Below are 21,926 nucleotides of genomic sequence, written 5' to 3'. Positions count from 1 at the left end.
ATAATGTTTGGAAATAATTAGGTGCCAGATTGACGCAAAAGTTTGTGTTATTCCCGGAATGTCATGTCTGTTTGCCCACAGGGCAAGATGGCTGACGTGTCCCGATCCTGACGCAGAGGAGCTCTTCAGGATGGTGGGCGAGGTCTTCATTTTCTGGTCCAAATCTCACGTGAGTCTTGCCCTCCATTTTCCTTCATCTTCTGTCAGTTCCATAACATATACATTTACTCACACTTTGTATTCAAGTAGGTTCATCAAACAACCCACCAATTAAGTAGCAAAGAATTTGTACTTTATTTCTTCCCACCACTGCTGTCACGTGCGTGTGTGTGGTAATCTTTGCAGAATTTCAAGCGCGAGGAGCAGAACTTTGTGGTGATGAACGAGATCAACAACATGTCCTTCCTCACTGCCGATAGTAAGAGCAAGATGAGCAAGGTGAGAGAGGACTCATGCACACAAACTCACTCACACACAGATGTCCGGAGCCAAAATACATAAACATTTATTCACCATTAAACTGGATTTACACGACGTGGTTCAAGTGGCACAAATCCGATTTCTTTACTTTTCTTTCTTTTTTTGCTTGGAAGTGGCACAATTGAAATACGGTGATAAATTACGTGTCTGCTAAATGACACACAAAGGTTTAGTGGCAGTGTGTTAAGCGGTGCATAGACCACAAAATTTGATGTAAATATGGTGCATTGTATATGTAAAGAACATTAACTGTAATGCAAACACTGTTTGTTAAATTTAAAGTGCATACAATAGACCGGTGGTACGAAAACTTTTTTATATCAAATCAACAAAGAAAATCTTACTTATTAGTTTATTTCATTTAATTGTTGTCACAATGGTGGTGGTACCTGTAGTGTTATGTATTTTTTTTTGGTGGTATTTTACATATAAAGTTTGAGAAACACAGCAATAGACAAGGACGTAAATCTAGCACATTAAATGTGTATAGATCACTGAGATCACTGAATAGGGTGTAAAGAGAAACATTAGAGATGTAAGGAACATTAAATTTGATGTTAATGTGGCATATTAAATGTACCATTAAATATGTCAATATGGTTCATTATAGATGTATTGAATATTGTATTAAATACTATTGAATAGAATGGTAACATGGTACTATTAAATTTGATTTGTATATGCGATACATCAGCGGTGTGTAGAGTAATAGATTTTTATGTAAGGAAAATGAAAGTGAAGTAATAATAAGTAATAATTACATTAATTTAAATCAATGACTGCACTTGTTATTGTTAACATGCGTACTTGGCTTAGTAATTATAAACACAGTGATGTCGGATATGTAAATACATGAAACTAGACATTACTAGGCAAAAAATGAATCCCAATTGAACACATGCAGTGTAAATCCAGCCAAAGACACAGTCACTCCATATGCCGTAACACATTAAGGAACTAATCTCTGATCAACTTACTAACATTTGCACATGCTGCAACACATACAAAACATTCTCATGTCAGTCATGTGTGTCTTTTCCTCTGTGGATAATAAGATGGTTGCGCTCCCGGAGCCGAACCAGCCACAACCTTGTGTTCTTATTGTGTGTACAGTGCTTCCGGAAAGTAATAACAGTGCTTTTTACACGTTTTGTTCTGTTACAACCTTCTTCCAAAACGGAATCAATCATTTTTTGTTCTCAAAATTACACACACAACACCCCATGATGACAATATATATATATATATATATGTATATTTTTGTACTTTTGTAAATTTATTAAAAATAAAAGAAATCACATGTACATAAGCATGTGATTAGTGAGGGATAGCGCAAATCCACGACTCACTGACATCATAAAAGGTTTGTAATTGCTTATAGATGCCACAAGATGGCAGAAAAGCAATGCTCTTCAACTCACATCAACCCTAAAAAACATTATTCATGTGTTGCGGCAAGTTTTTTTGTTTTTTTTTAGGGAAAATGGATTTAATTTATTTTGGAATGAGTTTGTAACGTAAAAAAATGTTTGTCGAGCACTGTGAATATTATCCGGATGCACTGTAACTCATGAAACGCGATTCACTTTCACAACACTAATACGGCAAACTCCCAGGAGCGTTGTTCAGAGGCAGTTTGTGGTGGTGGAGGACGGACGGTGGCGTGTCGCTAACTGTGCTCTCTCCTTGTATCCTGGGTCGGGGTTGGACGGCGGGCCGCTAGGCCGGAGACGGAGAGGTTAGACTGTGTTTGTGCACGAGCACTGGGCTGACCGCATGGGCACCTCCTGCGTTTTGGGCCAGGCTTCTCGTCAAGCTTCGCGCCGTGGACCGCCGCACTTGTTACCACGCAGACCCCCCCCCCACCACACGCTCGCTGACACACACACACGCACAAACACACCCACCCCCACCCACACATGCACAAATATGCATAGGCACACACACATACTTTTGTTTTTATCCAGAACACAACAAAAACAACACGTGATATAGTCACTGTTCAGTGAAAAGCAACGTAGCTCTTCATTGAATACTTTTTTTTCCCTAAACACAACAAAAACAACACGTGCTCATGTAAACGTATCCCAGGATTTATGTGTAGTGACTGTTCAAAAGTACTCACTAGTACGCACAACAAAAACAACACGCACACGCATCTGTATGATATAGCAGAGGTTCTCAAACGCATAGGTAAAAATTCCTTCTCGCTCTCTTGCTCTCTCTCTCTCTCGCTACGTACTTGGCACTTGGCTTAGTAATAATAAACACAGTGATGTTGGATATGTAAATACATGAAACTAGACATTACTAGGCAAAAAAATTAATCCCAATTGAACACATGCAGTGTATATATATATATATATATATATATATATATATATATATATATATATATATATATATATATATATATATATATATATATACAGTTTGACAGTGAGTTTTTATATTTTATTGGTTAATTTGTTGAGTAAAACTCAGTGAATGAAAAATGATTCAATTAAAGTGAAATTAAATGTTAGTAGGGTAAACAATTTTACATATATATTACGTATTTTTTTTCTGAACATACTTTGCTGGTTATAAATTATATAAATATATATAATTATTATATATTATGTATAATGGATTAATTGTTTAGCCACCTCGCTAATCTTATGATGGTCAAAGTCCTCTGAATTTCAACCTTACAACAGTAAATATTTGCATTGTGCCGTATATATGTATATGCACTGTATATGTAACTGTATATATGTATGTATGTATAGATAGATAGATAGATTTTTTTTTTTTTGGTACAAGAGCACATAGTCTTGATTGGCAATTTATGTCTACACCCACCGATAACTCCCTCGCCCTTTAGTTTACAATCAGGGACATATTAGTCTAACCTATGAGACCAAAACAGTTATGCTAGATGAATTATTGGTAATGTTAAAAAAAAAAAAAACATTGTAAGAGGACCTTGAAAAAAATAATCACACATTAAATCGCAATATTGAGGATAAAAATGCAATTTGATTATTTTTCATGCTCGTTAAGCTCTAGTCAGTGTGTGTGTGTGTGTGTGTGTGTGTGTGTGTGTGGGTGTGTGTATGTGTGTGTTAGTAAGCGGGGGTCTGCAGTGGCTTGATGAAATCTCTGTGCTGTTGTAGATTGTAGTGGCCAAGCGGGTGTCATGGCGCTCGGCTTAGCAGTTTCACGTCATTTTAAAGCGTGTTCGCCTGCAGCCGAGCGCCATCATCCCCCTTTGTTTGATTAATAAAACCGTTTGTCTGTAGATAGTTGGGGTCAATTGGTTGTTCTGACATTAGATTTTTTTCACTTTTTTATGTCAAATTCCACCGGTGGACTCTTCTCCGTTGTCATCCTCAAAAACATGAACAATATTAGCTTTGTATATTCCAGGGGTGTCCAAACTCCCAGGATTACCCCCACCCCCACCCCCCACCCCTCCAAAGAATGTTAGGGCCAAGTCGAATGTTAGTGATAGCATTGGTGGACTTTGGACACTACAGTTGTATTTGCACCGAAAAGCCACATGCTCCTCCTTTGTTGTCACCATTGGATCAGCGCAAACTAGATGTCAGGGGGATTTAAAAGCGAGCATCGGCAGCAGGTAGCTTCCATTGCACTTACTAACCGGACCCCCCTCCCTCCACATCTAATTCATTGACACTATTAAAAACGGTCAACCATTGATTATCTAATCATGTGTTTGTCCCTTGGTGGCTTTAAGACGAAACGCTCCTGTCCTTGGCAGGGGCGGAGCCAGAACGTGGCTAATGGGGGGGCCTGGAAAAAATCAGGGTGGGCCTGAATATCTCTCTCATTGAAAGAGACAATCCTTTGACAAATCATATATTCAAATAAAATGACAAACTGAACAATATGAAGTTCAGATCTTCCTTGGCATTTTCAGACTACACGACTTTTTTTCGTTCATGACGGTCACGCTGTCAAACTACAAGGTATCGTTCTGTGTATTGGGCCGGGTGAGACCCCCACACTACAAGATCGTCACCGATCAGACCCCGCCCAATCGTCGCATGCTCCCGCCAAGATTCTGTCCATCGGCGCAGGTCCATTGTGGAGGCCCGCCTCCACAGTTGTGTAGCCATGTCGATGGAGGCGTTATGTGCCAATGCCTGTGCGTTGTTCATAAGTTCAGAAAAGGCAACAAAAAAAAAAAAGAGACTATGGACCCATTCCTGAATGGTGGGGAGAGGGCAGCACGGACTGTCTATTCTCCAAAAATGTACTTGAGGTAACTAATTTGTTTAGTGACACCACGCTTGCTAATCACCTTCTAGCTTTGCAGTTAGCAAAAAAAACGTCGCATGAGTTGAAATGCTCCGTATACTTTCCAATATTTCCCCATTTGTTCAAGTCACTTTTTAAATAATGTGCTCCGGGATACCGTTTGTGCGCGCCACATCCAATCGCTCGTCATAAGTAGGGCGGCATTGTCTTCCCATTGGTCAATGCCGAAGAACCAATCGAAGGACGACATAGGTGGCAAGACGAACAAAAATTCATACAAAATTTCCTGGTGGTGGTCGTGAAGCGTCCCAGATGCCAAACAGCAATCGTTGAGTATGTCACACTAAATGGGCTACGATGCTTCAAGACAACTCAAAATCGGCTACGAGCACCTACGTTTGTCTGTGACACGTCTGTCGGCCCAAAATCAGGCTATATTCGTGTAGTCTGGCGTCGGCTTTAGGCAACCGCAATTATGCCATTCTTAATATTCAATAAAATTAAAAACACAATGAAACACTAATTCAAAAATAATTTAATAAAAATTATAATGATAAGAATTATAAAATAGTATACATTTTTTCATGAATATCACTGGTTGGAAGTCTGTCAATCTGGGTGGGCCTGTGCACACCCAGGCCCAGCCATGAGTCCGCCCCTGGTCCTTGGCAACATGAGCGTTACTGTGGTGGTCGTCCGTTGCCTGATGGCGAGGCCAGACATCAGACAGTAATGAGAGCCATAAGCCTCAGGACGGGAGAGTGTGACACAAGCTCCGTGATCCAGGAGCCAAAGCCAGAACCTTGTGTGTGCAGTGGATCCGGAAAGTATTTGCCGTGCTTCACTTTTTCCGTAATTGTTAGTGTTATCACAAAATGGAATACAGTGAATCCCCATTTATCACAGGGGTTATGTTCTAGACCCAGTTGCAACAGGTGAACATCAGTGATATAGAGAGGCTATAGATCTATGTCCACAGTATCTCTCTCTCTCTCTCTCTCTCTCTCTCTCTCTCTCTCTCTCTCTCTCTCTCTCTCTCTCTCTCTCTCTCTCTCTCTCTCTCTCTCTCTCTCTCTCTCTCTCTCTCTATATATATATATATATATCTGACCAAAGATGTTTTCTATGAGTACCTTTCTATGAGTCTAAATATAATGGAGAGGTTGAGGTGTCGCTATGGCTCCTGTCGCCGGTGACAATCACATAGTATTTTAACGATTTTAAGGTTTGTAACTAGTAATTTCATTTAATCTAATTATAATATATATAACATATATATATATATATATATACATATATATGTTATATATATATATATATATATATATACATATATATGTTAGTGCTGTCGAGCGATTAAAAATGTTTAACTAATTAATATTTCCATAATTTATCACGATGAATCATATTTTTCAACTTCAATTACCTACGAAGCTTGTAGCAGATATTTACTTGAGTAAAATCTTGGAAATAATATGGGAAAAAAGTAAGTATATTTCAAATCAAAGACTGTTCTAATTGCTTTGTGTGATCCTTGAATACAATTCTTATCCTGTAAAATACAGGTTTCGGAGTAAAATATGAACAAAGTGAAGCGTTGTCAATAGTTTCCAGATACACTCTATACGCGAGTTTCTGTGTGTGTGTGTGTGTATGTTATTGTGTGTGTGAGACTAACAGTGAGGCTACATTGTGTTTAATGCAGCTTCAAGTGAGCTCATCAGAAGGTTACGTGGACAAGAAAGAGTACTTGTTGCTCTGAGGATCAATTTTTTCTGTTTGTTGTCGAGTCATTGTGTGCGCATGCTATGCCACTGTGCATGATGTGAATCTGGCCATCACATTGCAAACGTTTCTTGTTCCATTTTCAACCCTTGGCACTTTTTGGGTGAACTTTCAGACTTAAACAGTAGACCCTTTTCATGTGATGTCAGACTACTTTCAGGGTGCATATTAGACAAACCAATAATGAAAGGTCAAGTGAGATTAATAAAGATGAATACAGATGAATAAAGAGGTTTTAGGCGGCACGGTGGTCGACTTGTTAGCACGTCCGCCTCACAGTTCAGAGGTCGTGGGTTCGATCCCGGCTCCGGCCTCCCTGTGTGGAGCTTGCATGTTCTCCCCGTGCCTGCGTGGGTTTTCTACGGGTACTCCGGTTTCCTCCCACATTCCAAAAAACATGCATGGTAAGTTGATTGGACTGTCTAAATTGCCCCTAGGTGTGAGTGTGAGTGCGGATGTTTGTTTGTCTGTGTGTGCCCTGCGATTGGCTGGCAACCAATTCAGGGTGTCCCCCGCCTACTGCCCGAAGACTGCTGGGATAGGCTCCAGCACTCTCCGCGACCCTTGTGAGGAGAAGCGGATTAGATGATGGATGGAAAAAGGTTTTATTAATAAAGATCACAGTAGTAGGGCTTGGAAGTTTGGCCTTGTTTTTTTTTCTCACAAAAATCCAGGTGACAGTTTTAACACCCCCCCTCCCTTTTTTTGTTGCCAGGTCTAAAAAAATGAGACCAGCGCAAATAATTTCATTACCTTTCTCACCATTACTGTCATTATTCAGCCTTTTAAATTCAGTTGAAAAAACCCATGAAATGTTTTCAATACAGGGAGTAAAAATAATTCAGATAATGTGGTTGTAAACATTTGCTCACCCTGATAACTGGTAATGTGGCTGTGTTTAGGATAATTGGAAGTCAACACAAGCTGCTGACATTTGAAATATCTCTGATTAAAGTCAAATAAACTTCAGATTTTTAGCAGGCTTTTCCTGAAATTTTGTTTACTTTTTAGCATAAGCCTGAAGGTTTTGTAGTAACAATTTGACTGCCGTTCAGAATCGTTCATAATCCCTCAATAATTTGAACAGGGGTGTTTGAACTTTGTACAATAAATATGTGTGCAGCTTTAGGTCACTTTAATCGCAGTGGTCGGATTGCTCAGATGCTGAACTAAAATGTTCATATTAAGATTGATCACGAAAACATAATAGATCTTACTTTACCTTTCATTATTGATTTCGTTTGAAATTACAGGTAGCGCATCTTGAAGTTGAATTGAGGGAAGTGAATACACATGACTGAAACGCGTCTACGGTAAACAAACAGGGACGGCTCGGCGTGAACGTTTCCTTTTGCCGATTCTAGTCCGGAGGCTCCGAACAGGAACGTACCAAGAAGAAGCGGCGGGGGGATCGCTACTCGGTACAGACCTCGCTCATTGTGGCGGCGCTGAAGAAGATGCTTCCCATCGGCCTCAACATGTGCTCACCCGCGGACCAGGAGCTCATCAACCTGGCCAAGATCAGATACTCGCTGGTACTGTTGACACATGGAAGCCACAATGAATCTCTGGATGCTCCATTATCAATTCGCTGGTGACAAAATGAAATCAAATGTTCCTCTCTCTTGCAGAAAGACACTGATGAAGAAGTGAGGGAATTTTTACACAACAATCTTCATCTCCAAGGCAAAGTAAGTCAGTTATTGTTTATACACAACCTCATTCACTGGAAACATTTTTTTTTCTTTCAATATGTTCTATGCAGGCCCACCGTTGGAACAAGGCTTTCTGATAAATATTGCGTTTATGGAATAAGAGTTAATCCACCCATTTTTTAAGACATCTCAGGGCGGCTAGTTTTCAGAGTGTATGCGTTTTGTGATCTTTTTTGTTTGGTGGTGTGCTGTGAGGTTCTTCTCATGTAAAATCCTGTATGTGACTTTGTTTTAATAAAGCTTGGGAAACACTGTGTTAGTAAGCTTTATAAATACGCAACGCAGGTGGAGGACCCAGCAATGCGTTGGCAGATGTCTCTATACAAGGAGATGTCTGGAAAGGCTGAAGATGCCGAAGACCCCGAAAAAGTGGTCAAAAGGGTCCAAGAGGTGTCTGCTGTCCTGTACCACATTGAATTGGTGAGTGCAAACAATACAAATCTAGCAGCAAACGTTTCTTGGAGGCTGTGGTGCTTCACTAGAAGTTCAATAGTCTTAGTATATGTTATACATTTATATTTTGTAAATAAAAAAACTTCTTCTTGCATCCGCGCAACACAATGACAGTAAAGGGTTTGTATTCTTTTCTCTTGTAGACAGAGCATCCTTTCAAGTCCAAGAAGATGGTCTGGCACAAGCTTCTGTCCAAACAGCGCCGGAGGGCCGTGGTGGCCTGTTTCAGGATGACGCCCCTCTACAATATTCCCACGTGATGATTTCCCTAATTCAATGGTTCTCAAACTGGGGTCACTCACTTGGAGGTCCACCAAATATTTCATTTCATTTAAAAAGGGCATACTTGCACATGGAGACTGGCACCCCTGTAAAACAAACATATAAAAACCAATTACCTCTCCCTACCTTAGCTTTGAGTATATGATACAAAATATCTGTCCTTTCTGCACTGAGTTAAATAGTTTTTTTTGATTATTATTTTTACAGCAAAGGATGTCCTGTTATAGGATTGAAGGTCTATTTTTTTCAAGAATATAGTACTATTTTTGACATCAAAGGTGTCAAATTCCATTCTTGAGGGCCGCTATGATGCATGTTTTAGATGTTTCCCTCTTCCAACACACCTCATTGAAATGATCAGGATCGTTATCAGGCTTCTGCAGAGCTTGCTGTTGATTTTATCATTGGAATCAGGAAACATCCAAAACGTGCATGATGGCCCTCGAGGACTGCACTTTGACACATGTGTTTTTGACGGCATCTTTTCCACAATAAAAGCTGTAATGTTAAGAGAATAAATCAGTATTTTGTAAATTCACTTGTCAAAATACTTTTAATAATTCTCGTCATCCAGACAAAATCCGTCTTTATTCTTGTCAACTTTTTTTTTCTTGAAACAAATACTTTGCTCTCACAACTATTTTTCTCTGAATTTGTTCTGATTTTGTAACAGTATGACTTTTTTCTTGGAATAGAAAAAAAAAAAAAAAAAACTTCCGCAGTACACATGATAGTTACAATATGTTTGATTGCCGGTAATCTTTTGAGTGGGGTCCTTGGAAAAGAATTCTCCTTATCAAAGGGTCCCTTTGACAAAGGCTTGAGAACCATTGGCCTAATACGCAGAAATGCATGATGACATGAATGAATGATGATATGATGCTAGCAACACCTCCTCCCACAGGCACAGAGCCACCAACATGTTTCTGGATGCCTACAAGCGCAACTGGTTGGAGACGGAGGGCTACTCGTTTGAGGACAAGATGATTGACGACTTATCGGTGCGTCATAATCCTCTTGGAATCTTCATCCTTTTACAATTTCCACTTCATTCATCCTTACATTCTGTTTTGATATCTGACAGCACTAAAAACACCTTCAATATTTATTTCGCCCTGAAATTAGATGACTTGTCCTGAAATGACCCAGAATACACAAACGTGAAAATATTTTAAATCATATTTTTTTTCTTCTTTCATTAAGCCAATTATTATGAGGATATTCTTAATGTGTGTGCATGGAAAATGAACAGAATGTAAGGCTTAAGCCGTGTGTATGTTTAATAGAAAGCCCTGGAGGAAGAGGAGGAGGAGGAAGAAGAGACTGAGACCAAGCCCGACCCGCTTCATCAGCTCATTCTGCATTTCAGCCGAACCGCTCTCACGGAGAAAACGTAAGAGCGTCTCAGGTTCTTCTTCTCCTCTTTCTTCTTCTTAACTAAGACTCATTGACTGTTTCCCTGCCGCAGAAAACTGGATGTCGACCACCTCTATATGTCTTACGCTGACATCATGGCAAAGGTAAGCAGTGTCATGCAGGTTTGTGTACATGATGTCCCGGAAATGGAGAAAAGGACTGAGACGACACGTCTCACTTTATCCACTTATTCAACCTATGCCCTTTTCAGATTTACTCCCATTTGGGCACAAAATTTTACATGTACAAACAAACTACTGTAAAATCATCATACAGCAATATCTTTATCTGTTTGTTTGTTTTCTTTCAAAAATTTACTTAAACAACTTCAGACTTTCTCAGAGCTACCAAATCTTAAAACACACACCAAAAATAACTTCCACATAATAAATGGTTGCGTTTTGGGGCTTTGGAAGATGAGTTTGAATTTGACTGCCTTATACTGTACGGCTGTCACTATCAAATATTTTTAGAATCGATTATTCTGTTGTTTGATTCTATCAATTAATCTGATAGTTTTGCATTAAAGGTCAAATCATTAAATACTTTTTTTTTTTACAGACTACTGTTGATTAACCAATTATTGTTGTATGTTTGGTATTGTTTAGAAAAGAAAATCAACTAAGCAACCATTCAGCAGTATCACGCAAATGGGACTGATGTACTCTCCAACATTTTGGAAACTGATTCAGTTGCTGGTTCGGTCATCGTTTTCTAAGTAAAAGCAGATATTTGCAAATGTCTTATTTTGATTAAATACAAAAGATAATCAGTCTGCTTTCAAGAATGACTACAGAAATCAAAGAATAATTAAATTAAATAATAATTTTCAAGAGGCTGAAATCAGAGGATTTGGACAATTTTAAATCTCTAAAATAATCTACTAGATTATTAACATAGTTGTTGACTAATTTGATGAACTATTAGTTGTCGATTTATTGACTAATTTTAACTCCTCTACTGCCTTTGTATTTTTATTTAGTTCCCCTCTGGAGAATTTGGGTATACAGTATTATAATTTGTAAAAATAAAATAATTTCTTGAATCAAACTGTATTAAGGAAAAATGTAGAATCTGCTGAAAAAGAAGAATAATGTCATATATCATTCCAGTGGTTTTCATGACAGTCAGCTAGGCTTTTTTGGCCACAAAGGTAAGATTAAATAAGAATTTTTCATCCCAGTAAAATGTTTGTAGAAATGTTCTTTTAAAAAGGACAACATTTTCTATCTATATAATACGACTTGAATCTCTTGACATTACAACATTTTGTAATGTTATCAAAACATTACATTTTTCACACCAATTCACAACTTCATTCCGGGACGCATTTAATCGGCGTCGGAATTATGCGGGGGTGTTTGGAAAAATGTCTCCCGCTGTGAGAGGTCTAAGGACCCAAAACTTTTGATAACCCCTGTTGTAAGTGACACTCCTGCATGTTGCGTGTCATGTGCTTGTTGCCTCATCCTTGCCAGAGCGCACACTACAGCAGATTTTTCGAACTCAGAGGCTACGTTTACATAATTTTTCCTCCGTGGCCTTCAATTGAATTTGCTGTTCTCTGTGTGTCATCTCCTTGCAGAGTTGCCATATTGGTGAGGATGACGAAGTGGGAGAACAGGAGGGGGAGGAGCCATCCTTTGAGGTGCGGCAGACAGAGATGGTATGGGGGGACCAGGGGAAGGGGAGACAGGGGAGTCAGCGCAGAAGCACCTCCCCGCGCCACCAGTGACCACACGGCATCAACACACTCGCACAGCCCCCCAGCCCACCCCACAACACACAACAACTACATTCGTCATTTTCTTTTTTTTTTTTTTTTAATTAAATCTTCGTGTGGTCTCACTCACAACACGTCCTGCGATGGCGGACTGAGCTGTGCATGCCTTTGCTGGATTCGGAACATCGCAGAGTCTTTATTTTTCATCCCCCAGTCCCAAGTTGCGGGTCCAACCAGATCTCTGTGGACCGACTCACATCCTCCTCTCCCCTTTACTCACATCCTCATTGGAACGTGTCTAATTTGATGACTGGAAAACTAACCGTGACATTCGTTTGATTTTGTATGTCCAAACTCCCCCCATTTGCTTCAATGTATTGGCAAGTCTTCCCTCTCTGTACTCATGACAGTAAAAGCATGCACAGTGCACGATAGGGCTGAACGAGTTTGAAGAATAATGTAGCCTGATTGCAATTTTTTATTTCCTCCTCAATATTGCGATTGCGATTTAATATGCTATTCTTTTTTTCAAGGTTCTCTTTGCATACATTTTTTGACAAACAAATACATTGATTTATATGATTTATTTATCTATGTGTAGTTGAAGTTGTTAATAATGCATATATGCATAATGCATATATATGTATGTGTATATATATATATATATATATATATATATATATATATATATATATATATATATATATATATATATATATATATATATATATATATATATATATGTATATGTATGTATGTATGTATGTATGTATATATATATGCCGTGATTGGTCGTTATCTGAGCCCTGAGCAACTTCGATGTCATCTTCATTAAACAGAAGTGACAAAATGGCCGCCCCCTGAGATGGCTAAAGTGGGTGCATTTTGCTGCTTAATTTATATTCCGCAAATGCAATATTAATCACAATGCCGTTTTTCAACTACTGGGCCTGCATAGAACATATTCTGGACTAAAATATATTTGGGTTGACTTCCGCTTTAAGCCCATCGATGACCGTAATTGCTGCATTTACGATCTGAAAATTGCATTCTACTACTTCGTACACCGCAATGTTAATTTAAACTCAATTAATTGTTCAGCCCTAGTGCACGGTCCCACACACCCTTCACAACCCTTACACGACACTTACAACACACCTAATTGGAGAAGAGGTTCAGGTCATTTATAACAAGTCAGGTTGATAATAGGGAGGGTTGAGATGGAAGTGTGGTGGGAGTGGGGGTGGTTGGGTCATGGGCAGGATGTTCAGTGGGTGGGTATTGGAGTCATGTGTAACGAAGGCTAGGAATGTACGATAATGTAGTGTGACACATTGTAGTATACAGTAGCTGCATTATGATAATAGTATACAGTAATGCCTTGAAATACGAGTGATAAGACGTCCAAGTTTTTTTTTGTATTGTTCCTCATATTTTTGTGGCTTTGACTTGACCTTGAATTCAACTCAGCTCAACTCAACTCACTTCACAACAAGCAGCAGTTTGGCAGATACAATACAATACAATACAATACATTTTTATTTATATAGTACATTTCATAACAGTAAAATTAAGATAAGTGCTGCTTATTTTCTCTTGGTTCTGTTCCGTTTTAATCATCAAAGTTGCTGCCGTGTTAAAAAGCACTGTTAGGAAAGAATCTATTCAGGTACATACATGTACATTTACAGTTCAAAATCGTCCTGTAAATGCAGTAAATATTATAATTTTTCAACATAGATAGGTGCGGTTTATATAAAGGTGTGGCTTATGTATGGTTTTTTTTTTAATTACAGTGGGTGCAGCTTCTATAAAGGTGTGCCTTATAGTCCGTACAGTACTCAAAAACAAGTAGTCAAAAACAATAACCAAATGAAACTGCATTGTACGTTTATTAAGCAATCGATATATATGAACACCAACGGTAGACAACACATGTAGACAGACAATATAATAATTCTCACAGGCAAATTCTTTATCCTCTGCGAAAAACAACTTCTATACAGCTGAGGAGTTGTGATGTCTAATCCATTTCTATGTATGGTCTATCCATATGTCTGTATTATACTGCCCCCCGCTGGCCATGGTGTGCACACCAGAAGGAGCACAGCGCAAATGCAACTCTTATCTCAAGGCACCACTGTACATGAGGGCTTCTTTGAGTAGTGAAATGTTTTGAACTACCGTATTTCCGCATATTGTGGCCAGGAGTGTTTTATTTTCTCAACTGTAGTATTTGACAAACATTTTGACAATAATGACAGTATATCTGCATATTCATCTCGGCATGATAGTTTTTTATTTTTATTTTTTTCAAAGCAATATAGCCACTTTTTTTTAAAGAGAATCAAAGTGTATTTCCCAGAATGCAAGGTGTAATCTTACCAGGATGAAGTTGTAATTTTGAAATGCACTTATCAAATGTTTTACTGTCACAATTTGACAATATTATCTTGGAAAAATATAATTCTTTTAAGATTGTGGCTTCTCATCCCAAGAAAATACAATAATTCTTTGTTCTTGTAAATATTACAACTTTGTTCTTGAAAAAAATCCACCTTATTCTCAGAGCATATCTTTTTTTCTCTTTAAAAATAAGAATTTTTTGTAACATACTCCCCCCTTTGAAAATAACCAGATTTTTAATCCAAATTGCATTTAGGGTTGTATTTATTAAGGTTGGGATTATGAGGAGGTCCTTGGAAAAATGCCTCACCTGTATGCTGGACCCAAAAGGTTTGAGAATCCCTTTATTAGAGGGGCGGCCACTATTTGAGGAACTACGGTATGTCACTTCTACAGTGCATCTAGTTTACCATAAAAGAAACAAGTTAAAGGGGATATGTTGTACATTGCTCATGTTTGACATTGAAGCAAGTATGTAAAGTATGACAGTATGTCCCTTTTAACTGCCAGCACTAATGAATGGTGCACATGTTGCACTAGTGTTTGTAGAAGCCTGACTTGCATGCTCGACATAATGTACCGTATGTTGAACGTGTGTGTATCTACTGTATGTGTGTGCGTTCTGCATTTGGTCCAAATGTTGGCTGCTTTTTGGGGCTTGTGGAAGTTATGAAGCTGCTGGGATAGCTTTTGAAACTAATGCACACAGTAGAAGCAAGTGTGCGTGTGAGAGAGAGACTGCGTGTCGTGTGTGGTAAAATAGGCTGTTAGATGTGATAGTCATGACGTTGTGGGTACTACATGCCAGACAGTCGAAATAAATAAAATAATGAGCTTATGTTGTGCTAATTCCCCCATGGAAAAAGAGAGTTCCGGGCTATAATCGGGACAGAGTTGTGTTGTGTGCCCATTTACTTATTCTTCTTCGAAGTGAAGTGCAGTCTTTTGCGACACGTGTCTCCTTTCTTTCGGCACCAAACTAATGTACAGCATTTTATAAGAGTTGACCCGCACGCAGCACGAAAGCCGCATGGGACAATATAGGCGCTGCACCAACTGTTTCTTATTCATTTATATGGCATAATTTACATTAAATATACTCACAGCGAGATTTTAATAAACAAAATGCCTTTATTAGACACTCGACAAGCGAGTAGTAATCATTTTAGTCGATGACGTCATTGCAAGGACGCAACTTAGAGCTATCCGGCAAAATGACTGCTCTCGTGATTCTAATAGTTTCAAAATCCTGTTAGTCCTCGTCGTAAATGTTATTCAGATGTCTCAGGGCAAGTGTTTCTTCTCAGGACCTGTCCCAGTTGGTTGATGTCCTCACCACAACAGCCTTACGTTGCTCATTGGCACTTAGCCCCATTTCCGAGCAAGAGAGGAGTGGGGGAGGGGAGGGGAGAAGCGGCAGTAAAACATGCCAAAATTCAACCCAGTCCGCTCTTGTGGATAATTATGCTACATTTTTAGATTTAAATCCATAAAGACATGTAAGGCGGACCAAAGAATAATAATGTAAACGACTCTGCCAGAGTTATTTGTAATAGGTGTAGGAGATCAATAATCAAGAATATTGTCAGAAATAGAGGGCCTCAAAATCTGATTTTGCTCAGAGCCCCATGGAGGCCTAGGCCGGCTCTTTGTGTGTGCACGTGAGAGAGCGAGAGTGAATGTGGGGGGGCAGTGCACTCTGTGTGGGCATGGTTACAGCCGCTTCCCTCCTGCTCTGCTCCCCACCAGGAAAAGGAGATGGAGAAGCAGAGGCTCCTGTACCAGCAGTCCCGCCTGCACAACCGCGGGGCCGCTGAGATGGTCCTGCAGATGATCAGTGCCTGTAAAGGTGGGCCACTTCACGCATCCTGTACTATACATAAAAGCGCGGACAAAATGTCTTGCCGAAGTTTGTAATTTTTCTTCATGTCTTTTTTTTGGCTGCCATTTTAGTATTTTGGCCAAAAATGCTTATTAGTCTTAATCACATTTGAGTCATCTCCCTATGTGATTTAGTTTTGTCCAGTTTTAGTCAATTAAAACTCATAAAACGTTTTAGTGTAATTTCAGTCACATTTTTTAAAATAATGAATAATAATTGAATACGACTTTTTGATAAATGTAATAATTTTGACAAAATAGTACCACATTCATGAAATAGAATGGCTAAAAAGCAAAACAACAATACGACAGCAACATACCGTTTTTCATTTGTTACTTTCTGAAAAACATCCAGACTTTGAATCTTGAGGTGACATAATGCTACTTGGTTACCACAGTGAGGAAAGAGGTGGAATTTTACAACACTTCTTAGACAGTTGAGAGTTGAATAGAGTTAATAGATTTGTCCTCAAGCTATTTTTAATTACATCAATTACATCTAAAAATAACAGATGACATAGGGACAAACCAATAATATCTATTTGTGAAAAAATATTAAATTGATCAAGTCATTATCGGACATTCCGAAAGCGACGGTATGCTTTGTGAAGCTACTTTTCATCCTCATACACAGCAGAAATGACAAAGACGCAGGGGATAGAGGCCCTGCCCTGCTGCTAACAGAAATTGATGCTCCCTCCAAAAGAGTATGGAATTGTCCATAGATGCTACAAAATGGCAGCAAAGGACTAATGATGAAAAAAAAAAATGCCAAACTGCAATCATGTGGGGATTTACTGTACATACAGTAATAACTAAAAGTAAGTAAATCCAAGTAAGCCCCAGCCCAGCAACCCGTCCCATTCCAAATGGTCCAACAGCCCACCCACCCTTAGACTCCAGCAAATATTAATGCTGCCATGTTTGATTTCTTATCGTCATATTTTTTGTTTGCGTGTAAAATGGTTTTATATCCATACAGATATTGAGTCCAGTTGTGTTTGTGCCAGGTGAGCCCGGATCCATGGTTTCCTCCACTCTGAAACTGGGAATCTCCATCCTCAATGGAGGCAACTGTGACGTGCAGCAGGTCAGTCCTTGTGTAGTAAGCAGTCATGCTGCTGATTTTTTTTTAATGTCCAAACTGTATTGAAACTTTGAGAAACATGACATCATGATAGCAAATCAATTCTGTAATGGCATTGCCAGAACTTATTATACTTACTTATTATGCATGCACACATTGCACCTGGGCAGTTTGTCCTATTTTAAAAAATCTCATGGTGCTCCACCAAGCAATAATCTCCCTAAACCAACTCACTCATCCAATCACATTTAGACACCGTCACGGCCTCACACACAGTTGGCACTTGAAATATACGTAGACGGTCACTTAACACCAGTTCACATCACACATGTGCAGTCTGACTAGTCACTATGGCAACAGATGGATACAGAGGTTAATTGTATCTTTTGCCATCTTGCGGACGAGCATTTGATTGTTCTGCTTGTCACTATACTTTGCTTGCATTAATAGATAAATAAAGATACAATATTTGTAGTAAATAAATGATAAGGCCACATTCTTTGCTTTTTGTCTCTGTGCAGAGAATGCTGGACTACTTGAAGGACAAAAAGGACGTGGGCTTCTTCCTGAGCGTTCAAACTTTGATGCAAACTTGCAGGTCTCTAACACAGTGCCCCTTTGATGTTACTTTACTTTTAATATTTGTCGGAACTCCCAAATGATACCCAGACATGACGTTGGTAAGTTGCAACTTCATGAAAGTTGACTGTTGACTCCATTCAAATGTTGTTGCTAACCAAAACAGAAGCACCAACAGAGACATACTGTATAAACAGCATTGCAGATGCGTGGAGCCAGGTCGTAAATGACTTCCATGAGCAGAAATAAAGATGACGCAGCATGAACAGTGATTCGCGTTCCAGACGAGCCCCGACCGCAGTCGAGAACTGTTTGCACAGATACTGCACATGATGGCCAGGGTGTTTGGATGTGTTTGTTGTCTAACTAAAGCGTGTGTGGTTTGTGACCAGCGTTTTGGACCTGAACGCTTTCGAGAGACAAAACAAGGCGGAAGGACTTGGAATGGTGTCAGAAGAGGGCACTAGTGAGTACAATCGACTTATTCACACACAAACAAGACAGTGTCATGCACTAACCTGTTGCAAAAAAATTCATGCAGAGCTGTGCAAACACAAGCACGCACACAGCAGATGTTGATGCCTCAACATGTTTTACTGCAGGGGTTCTCAAACGTTTTGGTTTTAGGTACCCCATGCAGGGGAGAAGTTTTTCCAAGGACCCCTTCATAATCCTCACATTAATTCAACATATGTTCACCCCTAATTACTATATAGAGAAAAATATCGGCGATTTGACAATAACCAAGGTTGTTATAAGTTCACGAAAACTAACGAAATAAGTAAAACTGCAATTGAAAAAACATTTTCATTAATGAATTGGAATAAAGACAAAAATGCTTTAAAAAATGAAAACTAACTGAAACTACATCTTATGTTTATAAAACTAACTACAATTGTAGAAAAAATGTCATTTATTTTTATCTCTGTCAATTAATATCGGTATTACTGTGTGTTCGTACTGAAGAAGGAAGGTCAAACAGTCGTTTCAATATATTAAGAAAAAACAAAACTAAAACTAATTAAAACTAAACCACAACCATGCATTTAAAAAAAAATAAAAACATAAATATTAACAAACCGGCTCTAAAAACTAATTAAAACAGAATTTAAAGAAACAAAACTCAAAGCGGATCATGAAAAATCTAAAACTATTACAACACTGGCGATAAATATTTTTTGGAGCAAAATCTTGTGATGTTACCTGAATAGTTTTGTATGAGAAGTTGACAATATTATTAGAGCAAAAACGTATTTTTCCAGGATAAAGTCAAAATACAATTACATTGAAGTTTAAGTTTAACAAGGAGAGGCAGTCATGTTTCAACAGGTGAATAAAAAACATCTTTATTCCTGTAAGATTATGCCTAGTTGTCTGGTAAATGCAACTTTATTAAAAAAAAAAAAGTACTTAAAACAAGACTTGACCCAGAAATGTCAGATTTAAGTGAAGATTCATCACAATAATATCAAAATCTTTTAATAAGCTCAAAGCTAAAGTAGGGAGGAATAACTGGTTTAAAGTGCACCCCCTATGAAAGGGACCGAGCCCTGTTGAAAATATCCACGAGTAATTGACGCCCACCTAAAACGTTTTGTAAATGCCTATAGATGCCACTAGATGGCGGCAAAGCACCTTTTCCTATCAGACAACAACCTTACAATCAAAGCGCCTCCACTTACTTCAGCAGATTCCCTTAGCCCAAGATGGCACAAGATTGCTTTGCCTGAGCACAAATTCAATCAAATGTGTTTTTTTCCCTATAATGGAGTATAGGTTCCCCCCCCCAAAATTAGCCAATCGGCAAATTTGCAAATCCTGAACTCCAAATATGTGGGCGCTCACTGTATTATGATATTAAAGTCAAAGTTTAACACCTACAAAAATCATATCATTGTGTTCTCATGTGCATCTTTGCGTGTTTGATCGTATGCGTGTGCGTGTGTGTGTGTATGAGAGTATGCGTGTGTTGTGATGGGAAATAGTTACGGAATCAGCGAGTGTTCTCCGTCCACTGACAGCACCGAGGTTTGTGCACTCACCGCATCTCTTGTCTTCTCTCTCTCCCCTCACGCGTCGCTGCTGTCAGATAAGAAGCTCGAACGTGGTAAATGGACGTCGCTTAGCCGCCTTGCCGTGAGAAATTAATCCGCTTTTCATCTCTCGCTCAAGCTCAAGGGCCCAGTAGAACTAAACTTTTTTTTCCAACGCTGGCTAGCTCTGCTTCATCATCTTCAGTTTGGTCATTACTGCGTCTGGCTGTTTCCTTGTGAAGTGACTGAGTGTTTGATCGCGGATCTACTTCAACTCAGACTACGGCCACACAAACATTTTGAAATCTAGTGCTGATTTTTGTGTGTTTTTGATGATGTGAAACATTTAACTGCTTTAGATGGGTGAAATAATCAAAAATATCATCGTAGCCGTAGTTGTCCCCTTGTAGAAGTTTATTTATTTTCATTAAGTTTGGTTTATTGTATTCCACCAGGAGTTGTTGCTATAGATTTATTTCATTCATTTGTTTTCTATTATTTATTGATTCCTATTGTTTTTTTGGGGGGCCTTTTCCAAAATTGACTTTTCTCAGACTTGTAATTGGCCTTAGAGTTATAATAGCTATAATCAGAGATGGGCACGTTCCATATTTTGCCCGTCCGTCCTCTGTCCACGAGCTGGGCACCCTTCCATCATCGCCCCTCCGTCCTTATTCCTAAAATAATCGTCCTCCGTCCCTGGCTGTCCTCATCCTTTTAAAGCGCTTACGTCCTTACGTCCTGCTTAAGCCTCATTAGCTGGCTAATTTCCTATTCACATCCTCTTACTGGCTGGGAGTATCTTGTGAGTAGATTGAATTGTTGACAACTTTTTAAGTGTCAACCAAGATAGCATTTAGCTGCCACCACAATCACAGAGTGCTCCTCCTCTTGTTCGCTTGAAGCAAAGTGAAGTCACTCCCTCCTGCATATAAACACTGTGATCACGCAATAGATAAGCGGCGCGTCGTGGTATTTCAAATTCATTCTCAAGTAGTGTATTGGTGGATTGTACACGCACAACTTAGGCTGGACGTACTTCTGTCGGTAGTGATGGGAATTCTGGCTCTTTTTAGAGAACCGGCTCTTGCGGCTCGACTCACTAAAAAGAGCCGGCTCTTTCGGCTCCCAAACGGCTCTTCAGATTTTTTTGTTGCTTTAATTCATATATTACCAATAATAATGTAACATTATGCACAAAATGAATTAATAATTCATTTTAAAAAATGTATTATACTACTATATTATAATAGCCTTTATTTTTTTCACTCTACAGTGAACTTTTAACTAATTTAAACTTTTAACTTTTTTATACTAACCAAGTCAAGCAACACAGAATCCCTGAAAAACACATGACACAACAAAATGCAAATTAAAGGATTAACTTTTTAGTACAACAACAAATAAACTATGAAATACAATTTTTTTTGTTCATAACAAATTTAAAGTGAAACACAGGAACCCTGAAAAACACACGAAATACAATTCACCTTTTTACAATTTTAGACTGAAACAATACAGAACCCCTGAAAAACACCCCAAAAATATAAATTGAAATGTGTAAAACAAAAAGAAAAAGATCAGCAGTCTCTAGTAGAGCCGTCAATATAATTAAAATTTGGCTCCTTTTCCTGCTTTGACTCGTTTCTTTTTTACTTGCTTTCTTTTTGTCCTCCGTGTTGCACTCTCTCTCCTCTGTTGACCCGTTTGTGTGCACACTTTGCAGTGTACCAGGCTGCCGCCACTCCCCCCCTCTGCTCAGCGCACTAAGCAGCGCAGACACAGAGCGACCACGTATATTGACCAATCACACGCGCCTT

General features: G+C 38.9%; 1 protein-coding gene across 10 annotated transcripts in view; it reads left to right on the top strand.

The window, feature by feature from the left end:
* ryr1b (ryanodine receptor 1b (skeletal)) overlaps nucleotides 1–21,926 on the top strand; it is a 121,551-nt gene that overhangs the window by 75,072 nt on the left and 24,553 nt on the right. For 3 of the 10 annotated variants that reach the window (XM_086036375.1, XM_086036377.1, XM_086036372.1), the window contains 15 exons: nucleotides 82–169; nucleotides 346–438; nucleotides 7,896–8,066; nucleotides 8,163–8,222; nucleotides 8,532–8,666; nucleotides 8,843–8,955; nucleotides 9,886–9,982; nucleotides 10,268–10,374; nucleotides 10,450–10,501; nucleotides 11,983–12,063; nucleotides 16,276–16,375; nucleotides 17,418–17,497; nucleotides 18,016–18,092; nucleotides 18,466–18,539; nucleotides 20,163–20,180. In XM_086036375.1, coding sequence (XP_085892501.1) covers nucleotides 82–169; nucleotides 346–438; nucleotides 7,896–8,066; nucleotides 8,163–8,222; nucleotides 8,532–8,666; nucleotides 8,843–8,955; nucleotides 9,886–9,982; nucleotides 10,268–10,374; nucleotides 10,450–10,501; nucleotides 11,983–12,063; nucleotides 16,276–16,375; nucleotides 17,418–17,497; nucleotides 18,016–18,092; nucleotides 18,466–18,539; nucleotides 20,163–20,180 — 1,346 coding nt within the window. Of the gene's footprint in view, nucleotides 1–81; nucleotides 170–345; nucleotides 439–2,203; nucleotides 2,219–7,895; nucleotides 8,067–8,162; nucleotides 8,223–8,531; nucleotides 8,667–8,842; nucleotides 8,956–9,885; nucleotides 9,983–10,267; nucleotides 10,375–10,449; nucleotides 10,502–11,982; nucleotides 12,064–16,275; nucleotides 16,376–17,417; nucleotides 17,498–18,015; nucleotides 18,093–18,465; nucleotides 18,540–20,162; nucleotides 20,181–21,926 lie in introns of all 10 variants that reach the window. The other 7 variants (XM_086036382.1, XM_086036373.1, XM_086036380.1 and 4 more) reach the window with 4 other exon arrangements.

The sequence above is a fragment of the Filicampus tigris genome, chromosome 7 (genome assembly GCF_054856515.1).
Source record: "Filicampus tigris isolate MCC_2025a chromosome 7, RoL_Ftig_1.0, whole genome shotgun sequence".
In the NCBI taxonomy this organism is placed as follows: domain Eukaryota; kingdom Metazoa; phylum Chordata; class Actinopteri; order Syngnathiformes; family Syngnathidae; genus Filicampus; species Filicampus tigris.
The sequence above is the reverse complement of the archived record's forward strand: the minus strand, read 5'-3'. Positions and strand labels throughout refer to the sequence as shown.